The sequence below is a fragment of the Dermacentor variabilis genome, chromosome 6 (assembly GCF_050947875.1).
Source record: "Dermacentor variabilis isolate Ectoservices chromosome 6, ASM5094787v1, whole genome shotgun sequence".
NCBI classification, from domain to species: Eukaryota; Metazoa; Arthropoda; class Arachnida; order Ixodida; family Ixodidae; genus Dermacentor; species Dermacentor variabilis.
In genome coordinates, this window is record NC_134573.1 from 53744687 (window position 1) to 53755146 (window position 10460).

At 44.3% G+C, this 10460-nt stretch overlaps 1 protein-coding gene across 1 annotated transcript; it reads left to right on the forward strand.

Moving 5' to 3' along the window:
* Nucleotides 1-1046: 1046 nt before the first annotated feature.
* On the forward strand, nucleotides 1047-6860 carry LOC142584168 (uncharacterized). Its single transcript, XM_075694336.1, has 2 exons — nucleotides 1047-1173; nucleotides 5727-6860. Exons 1-2 carry the CDS (start codon nucleotides 1100-1102, stop codon nucleotides 6028-6030), a joined length of 378 nt encoding a protein of 125 aa, XP_075550451.1. The 5' UTR covers nucleotides 1047-1099; the 3' UTR covers nucleotides 6031-6860.
* The last annotated feature ends 3600 nt before the right edge of the window (nucleotides 6861-10460 follow it).

Consider the following 10460-nt stretch of genomic DNA (forward strand, 5'->3'; position numbering starts at 1 on the left):
AAAACGAACGAAATGAGCAGAAATGCATGTTGTTCGACATAAATCGCGCAACTGATCTTTCTGTTGCGCAGGAATTCCTAATTTGCTATTTCGAAAGAATATTTCAGACTAGCCTAACCTGCAGCGTAATTCATGCCATAGTCAACTATTTTCATACGGTGGACTATTCCGCGAGCTCATGTAGCAACATGGTGAAACGTATCGCCAGCAAAGACTGTTCTGCAGCACAAAATGCTTGGCACGTCCTTTCAAGCTTACGTTGCCTGAGGATCAATAAGCATTCACGACGATGGTCACGTGTACTTCCTTTACAGTTAAGCAGAAGGTGCGGACTGGTGCCTAAGTCGGAAACAAAATTCAATTGCATGAATTATGTATATATTTGTATAGTATTCAACTTAAATGGCTCGCGATAGCTTCGCTATACTTTGATTTCACACAAGTATCTTGTATATATCGCATCATTTTTTTTTTCATCGCAACTTCGCATCACAATCCTCCACAACACGGGTCCCCACTTTAGTACACGGTCTGGAGCATACGTCGGCTTTACTACCCGAGTTTAGATGTTTCTTTCGTCACAGCACCTGTAGACTATTCACTGATATTCAACCCTTTGCACGTCGCACGTTGCACGAGTCCAGAAGGTTGACGTTCATTCATTTGTGTGCTCATATCTGCAGCGGTGCAGCGGTGGCGCAGAGGTAGAACACCCGCCTCGCGTGAAAGAGGTACGTGGTTCGAATCCCGGTGCCGGCAATTTTCCACCGGGTAAAAAGAAAAAAAATCCGCGTGTTGTTAAAATTGCACAAACAGGCCTGGCGTGTGGCCTGATCCCGGTGAGCAGAACCAGTAACGCACTCCCTCACCCAGAGCAGGATTGGCCACCCTGGTGCAGTACTTGGCCACAACCTCCTATATGAACATGACCGGGGTTGTTGGAGAAGCATGGGAGGGGCCTTTGCCCAGCAGTGGGCGTGTAACCAGGGTGATGGTGGTGGTGATCTAATATTAACAGGCTTCCCTCTACGTCTCCTTCCAGGCAGGCAAATTCTGCGCGCAGGGTGAACTTGGAGAATTCTACTTTGGAACGGAGATCATGTACACACTCATTTTCTCAGCCTACATGAACCGACGGATGGACAAGGGCCTTCGCAGCCGTATCAAGAGAATGTAAGCTCGTTTTGGGTATTTGTCTGGCAATCTATCATTTTGAGCTCCATGCTTCTAAAGGTGTAGCCAAACGTCTCTTCAGTGATCCTTGCAGCCCAACACTGCTTCCCTTCTGCTGACCGAGTGTGCTAAGAAATGTGCGATTCAAATCCTATTTCTCTATTTTATCAGTGCCCATATCACGGGAAGAAATTTCTAGAAATCACGGAGAGGCGCCTCTAAAGCTTCCATACCAGGAAGTAAGATGTACATTCAACAGTTGTGAGCGCAAAACACCTGCAGGTAGCGGAGTTTCCGTTGCCTCATCAGGACTACATCACACGCCTGAAACAAAACATCTGCAAAGTGTGACAAAACAAGTGTGACAAACAAGAATTTATAGTGAAACCCTTGTAAATGGAATTTAACATCCACGGCTACATGGCGCGGTTATATGAATTCATATTTAACCTAATAAAATTTCCGCACCCCAGACTGACCCATAAGTTCCACTTTTTGGATGAACCACAGCCCGTATACCGACAGACCATGTCACGAGAGACAGAGAGAGAGGGTGTTATTCGCAGGAAGGGCAGAAAAAAGGGCTCGTCGCGGCTGCTCAGTGGCTACGGTGTTGATCTGCTGAGAACGAGGTCGCGGGATCGAATCCCGGACACGGCGGCCTCATTTCGATGGGGGCGACATGCAAAAACACCGGTGTACTTAGATTTAGGTGCACGTTAAAGAGCCCCACGTGGCCAAAGTTTCCGGAGTCCTGCAGTACGGCGTGTCTCATAATCGGAAAGTGGTTTTGGCACGTTGAACCCCTTAATTCAATTTTTTTAAAGACAGAAAAGTGAGACGGATCTCGAGCTTTCAAACGGCTTCTTCTGCAGTGGAGAAAGAGGAGTGTCGACGAAAATTATATGATAAATATTGATGATGAGAAGGTGAGGAGTGATTACGTATGTTGCATTACACACGGGTCTTTCTAAAGCAGCTGGTCCAGTTCAGTGTCATGCGGGAACTCCAACAACGCTTTCTTGGTCTGCAGACAGCACAAAAGTACTCAAAGTTATATACATTTTATATCCTGTCCGGAATATGAAACCAAAATAAGATATTCAGCAGAGACACTTAAGACTGCTTACGTGTGAGAGCGCAGAAGCATTAGAGTCGTTTCGTGAAATGCTTTCCATTGATGTTTTCGACATGCATTAAAGTTTTTTTCCGATGATTCGGTGTGCATGTCTGCGTATAAGCGGGCCACAGGCTGGAAACGTTGAAACCGCTTTGCTGCAGAACGACGAATTTTATTTTATGCCTAATGGTAGGTCTGTCGTGAATATGTTGTCTTCTTTTGTGTTGCCTTATTACATCTTCTGGGGCGCGCTTCCATGGGCGACTACGTTTCGCAGCTGTCGCTCAGGTAGTACCTTCACAGTGCATCGCAGCAGACACAGAATCGGTGTAATCCCAAGAGCGAGTAAAAGCTAGCAGCAAGTCACAGAGTCAGTGACGTGATGCGTCCGATTACGCACGCGCTAGGCACAACTTTAGTCAACCATAACCATGAAACCAACGCGGCGTCGGGGAAGCGTGCTCCTCTGGGATGCCCAGTTGAATGGCCACCCAGACTGAAATTTACATAATTCTTTTGAGAATGCATGAAGTTATTTTGTATACAAAATCTTGTCTGGAGAATTTGACGTTAATCCAAGCATTTTCCGACGTGCTTTTACGTCTCCGCGCCGTCGGCCATTTTTAATGGCATTTTGCGGTCACGCCACCGACAACACTTGATTTTTGCATATTAGGGCATACAATGATTTCGCCTTAAAAATTCGTTAGGGAAATTATATATGCCGAATACACCTTCGCGAAGAACGTTTGCCCGGATGCTAGCCTCGAAATTCGCCTAAATTCATATTCAACAAATTAGTTCCAATAAGCGTGTGTCATGAGCTGTAGCCTATTGATGTCTCATAGTCAGTATTATGCTTTATATCGCTATCAAGGTGTGCTTTTACTAATTGTAGAACATCACCGAACGTTATACTGACGCATTAAAGCCGTTTCGCGTGGTGCACTACGGAAATCATTCACTATGCATCTTTGACGCGCTGGAAACCAGCTGGAACACCGCCTTTCACAAATATCTAACCACACAGGCTCAATACGAAAACACTGTGTAGACTAGGGCCCATATTCACTGAACGCGCTTACGGCAGAATTGTTAGTAAAAATACGTTAAACCATTTGTGATGCTGGACATCAGTACCGTAGTCAGCCAACCAACAGAAACGTCCCCTTTCAATTACAATCTTTCTGATTTTTCTCGTAGAATTTGTTTTGTATACTGTCGCATCTGCATTCATTGCAATCATACTTAATCTAGATCCTAGTCGCCACATATGACTAAGCTATGACGGGAGAGCACTGGCGTAAAGCATACGATGCGAACTGGCTTTGTTGCTTCATCCGTTCCTTCCGCCCACCTTCCGGCAGCTGCCGCCGTCCCCGAAAGAAAATGGCGGCCACCTACAAGCAGTGCAAACTCCCTTCTGAAGGTAGCAGGTTCGGTGCTCCCAGCGACACATAGCTCTTGCAGCGCTCTTGGCGTCATAGGCGCAGCTCAAGGGGTAAAGTTATTTGCCAGAGAAACAGGCATTCCTTCTAGAAAAAGAAAGGCAAACGTCGCAGTCGCTGAGAAGAAAACGAGCGCCATCTAATATTGGGATATAAAACAGGGTGAGCAAGTCCATCCGAAGGACTGTCTTGAAGATTGGAGAAGTTCCTTGTAGCTGGGCCATTTAGGTTGTCTTGTGTTAGAGCACGTAGAGACAGGGCGTTGTATTGGCCATATAATAAGCATAAATCGTGGCTAACTTGTTGAGCACGCTTAAGTTTTTTAGGTTGTCGCAACCGCAAGTTAGTTCCCCAATTTGCCGACCGTAGGTCTCGTTTTGATTTTGCTGCACTTTCGTCACTAACTGTGGGAGTGCAGCACTTTTGTGCTCGATTTTACAATGGAGCGCACGCACTGTCAGATTGTCAGGCGTGACTTCGTGCAAGGCAAATTCAGTTTTCCATTATCCTGCTCTTGCCACATTGGAAGTGCAGGCGTCGTGCATGCTGCAGGTAGCAGACGACATAGCGCAGTGCTAGTTGATTCTTGGTGCACGGAGAATATATCTCGCTTTAGTTACAACGGCTCCTCGAGCTGCGATAACAATGTGACGTACATGTTTGATGCCTAAACGGTACTCAAGGCAGGTTAGTAAGGACTTCTAATTGTGTCAAAATCCTTTCAATCATACGCTTTAAATTCAAACCGTTTCTTGGCGATCATTTGCTGCTTTGGCACTATCTAGCCGCCTTCGTCTTGGTGTTCTTGTGGTCGTTTCCTTAACTTCGTATTCACCAAAACCGGCAAAGTACGACAACAGTGTGTGACCAACATGAGTAATCGGCCATGACTTGAATATTATTATGTGTTTGTCATGTTGGTCATGAAAGCCGTCTACGTCTTCGTGCTCACGTCTTCGTTTCATTAGCTTGGTAGGTACCGCAAGTGGTATAGAATGACAAGAGTGTATGACGAAGATAAATGGTAATTCATGATATGAACGCCATGAAATGCGTGTCGTGTAGGTCATGGAACAACCACCTACGTCTTGATATATACCAAAACTGGCATAGAAAGATCAGAGTGTTCGACGAACATAAGTCATTAATCATGACTTGAATAGCGTGGCATGTGTGTCGTGTAGGTCATGAAACAGCCGCTACACCTTGGTGCTCTCGCGGTCGTTTCATTAACTTGGTAAGCCCTCCGAACACTACTTCGCATGAAATAGATTCCGACAGGGGGTGCAATATGCCGGCCTTTTTCTCTTTGAACCCTTTTTCACATAAATAAAATCGCATTTTTGTACATCATTTTTTTTTCTGCGACGCAGTGTTTACACAACATCGATTACAGCGATAACGCAACGAGAATACCATAGCGTTTGCTACGTGTTCATTTACCGCCAATGTTTCAACGCCTGCCGAAGTCGCCAAACCTCGCTCATTGCTGCACTTACCTCCTCGATTTGCAAGAGCCGCAACGCGTTCAGGCGCCCCGTTGTACTTGCACGACGCGCACTTTCTCGCTGCACTCTCTGTAAGTGGTTCAGAAGATGCAGCTAAATCAAACATACAAAATGCAATTTTGTTCAGACATCAGAGCGGAAAAGTGCCCCTTCTGGTCGACGGTTGTCATATCAATAATAGTGATAGCACATGCAGAAGTCTAACCTGAAATATATTGGCAAAGCATAATTGTTGTGCCTAAACAAGAATCTTGCGCGAGGGCCCTCAAGTGTCCATCAGTGACTTGTTGGCACTATGTCCCCTTGAGCATACCAGATACGGTCACTGTGCCTGAAAATACCTGAACGGTGTCCTTTGGGCGACCGTTAAGATGACAGCGTTTGTGTTGTCCTGTTCGTCCACCTATGTGTGTGTCTGCATGTCAAGCCTTTCAGTACGATGATAAAGTCCTTCGTTTCCTTTTTTTCTCCCGCCAGCACCACAGCACTGTCTGAGTCTGGCATCGTCACGCATTTGTACCACACAGCCATTCCCTCATTGGACCGGTGCAGCGTAGCCGACGAAGAGGACGTGCTCAAGCTGCAAGACTTGGCGTCCGTTTTCTATCTGTACGCCGCCTTCAGCCTCACTAGCATCATCGTGTTCGCGGCAGAGCTGCTCGCCAACCGATGCGCTCCTATCGGAAAACGTGCGCGGTGGCACTGGCGACTGGAGCGTTCGCTTGGCCTGCGGAATGCCTTAGTTCGTCCTGTGGGGAGACTCACTGCTAGGAATGAGTGAAGCTGTGCTTGTAGATTTCGCTGGTGTAATTCTCAGAGCGCTTGCATGGTGGGAAAAGCCGCAACGGTAGCGGAGAAATACGAAACTCTAGATCAATGTTTAAATCTAATGGAAGCGAGAGAATTTCGAACGGGGGCATTATTACAGTACCAAAAAAATTAATTCTGAAAGAGGAAATAATTTGAGAAAGAACAAAACCTACCGCCTTTGAGCACAAAAATAGGAGCGAATTTCTTTCATTTCGCTTATATTTAGTTGGTGTATAATCGCAGCTTCTTTCTTCTACATATAACTTGATATTTTGAACTCTCCTAATATCTTGTTTTTTTCTTCTCTTTGAATATGGCGCCATGTTTGCAAGATAGAAGTTCAATCACGCGAGTCCAATTTGCCATTTAGCCTGAGCAGGCTAGCCGGGGTGTCAAACCATGACAAGTGTCTTTATTTTTCCGATCTTTCCTGCTCTTTCTTTTTCGGCGCCGTTGTTGACAAAGTGCCGCCAATAAGAGTTTGCTGGAAGAAAATTATTCTGGCCGCCATAATGTGGCTTGGTCTGCCATACCAGTGCAGTCTGACAGGGCTCCCTACACATCCCAGGCAAATATCTTCTATATGACTTCCCATTAAATGGGTAACCACATGGCACGCATTCTTAAATACACCTACTCGAGCAACGGCAACATCGCCAGTATTATCACATTGCGAGAAATGTAGTTTGTAACGCTGGATGACAACACGACAAAGCCTTAATTGGTACTTTTTATGTCTCAAAGAGATACAGAGGCTCTCAAATAAGCCTTACTTGAAAGGCCCATGTTTATTGTGACCACCTAACGTTTCTTTGCGTGCACTTCACCTGCGCGCCAAGTCAGCGGACCATCCTCGGTTTTTCGAGACGTATTCTTGTTGTGATTATTATTATTCTCTACTTCCTTTTGTATTTCGCTCCCACTTCAATGCAGCAGCCACAACCGCAAATCGAGCCATTGACTTCACGTGCTCAAACTTCAAGAGTATGTGTGAAGTAGGCGCACTCGAAAGAGCCCACCGAACGTCCAGGACTCCTGGACATCGACTACTACAGCGAAGCCAACCTTGCGGTGATGTGATCGGCGTAACTTTGTGGGAAATACTTTTTTTTTAAATCCATTGCTAAGAAATGGTTCGTTTTTCGCAAATGGCACTTTGAGCACTTTGAGCAACGGTCTCAGGTATACGCGGCGTCTAGTTCAACTCCGCTGTCTGCGATTTTTTTCTTCCTGGCACACTATTTTCAAAACGTTCAAAATGTTTTTAAGATGCTTATTGCTGCGTAGCGGAAATGGATCCGCTATTTGCGCTCTAGAGGCACATACACTATGGCTGCGTGTATGCGCGGTAACAGTTCGGTTTCATTCCGCTGGCTTCAATGTTTTTTTTGGGGCGCCTTCGGTCACCACTACGCAGCGGATCAGCACTAAAGAAGCAAAAAATTCGTCCGTCATGAAATATACGTTAAAGTGCTCGTCGATAGTGTTAAAAGTCATCAACTCGAATTTGGAGCAATGATGCACATTCACGCCCTGACGTATATGATGACGCTGTCAGATAGCGCTCTGTCCTGTTTACTCGCTCCTTCTGTGTTGCGCTGTTTCTGTGTTTATTCTAAAGCTTCTTCAAGAAACAGTCGACCTAATGCCTTTATGGAGTGACATCCAAGGATTAAGACAGGCCTCGCTCACCATTTTCTCTCAAGTTCGAGCATTGTAAAATGTTTTATTTTGCATTTCAGAATACAACCATTACGTTCCAGCTTAACTATTGATAATCAATCAGTCATTAAACAGAATTATTGAGCAGTAAATATGAAGTTAGGTAATGACGCAGTACAGCTAACAAATAGCCTATAGTCCTTAGTGGTAACTATTTACTAACGACGAGGATAAAACCACTCCACACACAGGACGGAGGGAGTAGGCAACAGAGGGCGTTAATGTTCTCGTTTCCCCACGTCCTATGCCTGTGGAGGTTTCATTCACAATGTCTGACCAACTGGCCTACAAGATTAGCTTGCTATATTTAACATATTGTGGTAAGCGCTCGCGGTTTCACGCGCCAATAAATAAATAAATATAAAAACTGTTTATCCTGACATGTCTACATATACAACGATAAATCATGTAACGAGATGAGGCAAAAGGAAACCGACCAAGAATGTTTTGTGACTAGCACTACATCCTGGTTGCTAAAGAAACGAGCTAGCAGTGGGTCGGTGAAGAAGCCTTCAATAACAGCTCAGCTCCAGTATATCACATATATGAATTCGTCAACGTCGTTTACCAACTACGTGCTAACCTTGACAAAAGATGTGACAACTTAAAAACAATTCCATCTTATGTTAACAATATGATCAATAAACATAGGGAAATTAAAAAGCTAAATAGTTCAAGCAAAATTTCAAGTAAGACTAAACGATATGCATAGCGTTGCATCTGGAGTGTAATAGAGCACGCTTAAGGAGACAGAGGCAGACAAGGAAGCTTGTAGGACACGAGCGCATGCACACAAAAGAACACCAGGCAAAAAACAAAAAAAAAACAAGCACACACACACAAACGCTTCAGCCTGGGTCTGAAAGTAATCTTACTTTCTTTTAAAAAAGGTAGGCTGATCTGTTCAGTTGTGCAATTTCCACTGTAGAAGGAAAATATTTTTACATATTTCTATTTAATGATCTAGAGATTAAGAGCTCTAATGTCGTCTGTCTAAATGAAACGACTGATATCGTTCGTAAGGTATATTGAACATCACGGCCCAGGTAGGTCTTTCTGAATGAAAAAAAGTCTTCTTTAATGCAATGATCAATAAGGATCACTAGTTTAAAGTTATAGCGCTCAGTAAAACGCACAACGTGAAAAACAGAATAAGGTAGTATAGCCACCTGGCCTTCTCGTTAATACTTTGAATGCTTTTCGTTGTGTGATCATAATTTTTTTTGCATTGGTCTTATCACATGTGCCCCACACTAAACTGCGATATGTGATATGCGAATTAACAAGAGAAAAGTATGGCCGCATTCCTACAGAATATGGAAGAGGATGGTTAATGCGGCGGATAATACATATGGATCAAGCCATTTTAATTTTAACATGATTTATCTTTCAGTGCATACAGCTTGCTTTGTCCTGTTCCAAATTTCCTTCTCAATGATTTCATGATGCGACGATTTTTAGGGCTTCCTCAGTTTTCAATCACGTTGTAATTTCGAATATGCCTTATTTTCTCCTTGCCATCGGTTTTGACAGTTCCGCGAACACCATCTTATCTCTTGAGTTGGACACTCTCCTTCTTTGTCGTTTCTTTATTAGATCCTATGTTACTTGGCAGCGCCTGCCTTCTGGTTGCCTTGGTGCCTTACCTCCCACTTCAACTGCTGCCTCTGAAGCCAGCCTAGTTACACGTTAATTTATTACTTCAATGTCAACTTCATCTTTCTGTTAAAAGGCTGCGTAGTTGTTTGCAAGTACGAGCCTTAATTTGTCTTCTTTTACTCCTAATGGATGTAGGTAGGCCTGTTACTTTTTAACCAATTTTACTCTTTCTCTCTTCAAATTGAGATGAATCCTAGCCTTCGTTGTTTACGATCACTGCACTTTACCCTACCTAACACTTCTACATTCTGCACTATGCTGGGATCCACAGAAAATCTGGAATTGGTTTGATTATTTCTTTCACTATTAGGGCTTTTCCAGGTCGTCGGTAAAAACACGCACACGCAATCTGATCCTACACTTCCTGAAGAAGGTATTCATTATTCCCAGCTTATTCCTTTCTGCGAATTCTACCTGCATCTCTCCTCTAGCATTCTTAGAATCGACGCCGTAGTGGCCAGTAGCTCGTTCACCCGCCGGCTTTTTCCGCACTTTTGCATTAAAATCGCCCATTACTACAGTGTACGGGGTTTGCACTTTTATCATCGCGAATTTAGCATCTTCGTAAAAGTGATCGAATTTACCATCACCATGACTGGATGTTGGAGCGTAGGCTTGTACTAGCTTTAATCTATGCCTATTATTAGGCTTAAATACGACTCCTTCTACCCTCTTAATAATGCTGTAGAATTCATCAATCTTGCCCGCTATGTCGTTATGGATTAGGAATCGTACTCCGTAAAACTTCTTATCAGGGAGACAGTATTAGAGGACATGTCCGTTAATCAGCGCTCTATAAGCCTCACCAGTTCTAATTTAGTTAAGGCGAGTGATATCCCCAACAATGCCTCATAGCTCCTCAAAGGGTCCCACTAAGCTACCCTCACTCGACATAACTCGGGCGTTAAAAGTATCCAGGGTCAGTTTTCTTTGGCGGCCTGTCTGGATTACAGATTCTTAGAACCCTCTGGTGCACAACAGTTCTGACCTGGTCTTGGTCAGGTGCTCCACAGGTGCTGG

Excerpts from the sequence above, each read along its gene's own strand:
- LOC142584168 (XM_075694336.1), top strand. The coding sequence starts at position 1,100 with ATGTACACACTCATTTTCTCAGCCTACATGAACCGACGGATGGACAAG. Across the intron at positions 1,174-5,726 it reads CGCAGCCGTATCAAGAGAAT|CACCACAGCACTGTCTGAGT; the intron begins GTAAGCTCGTTT and ends TTCTCCCGCCAG.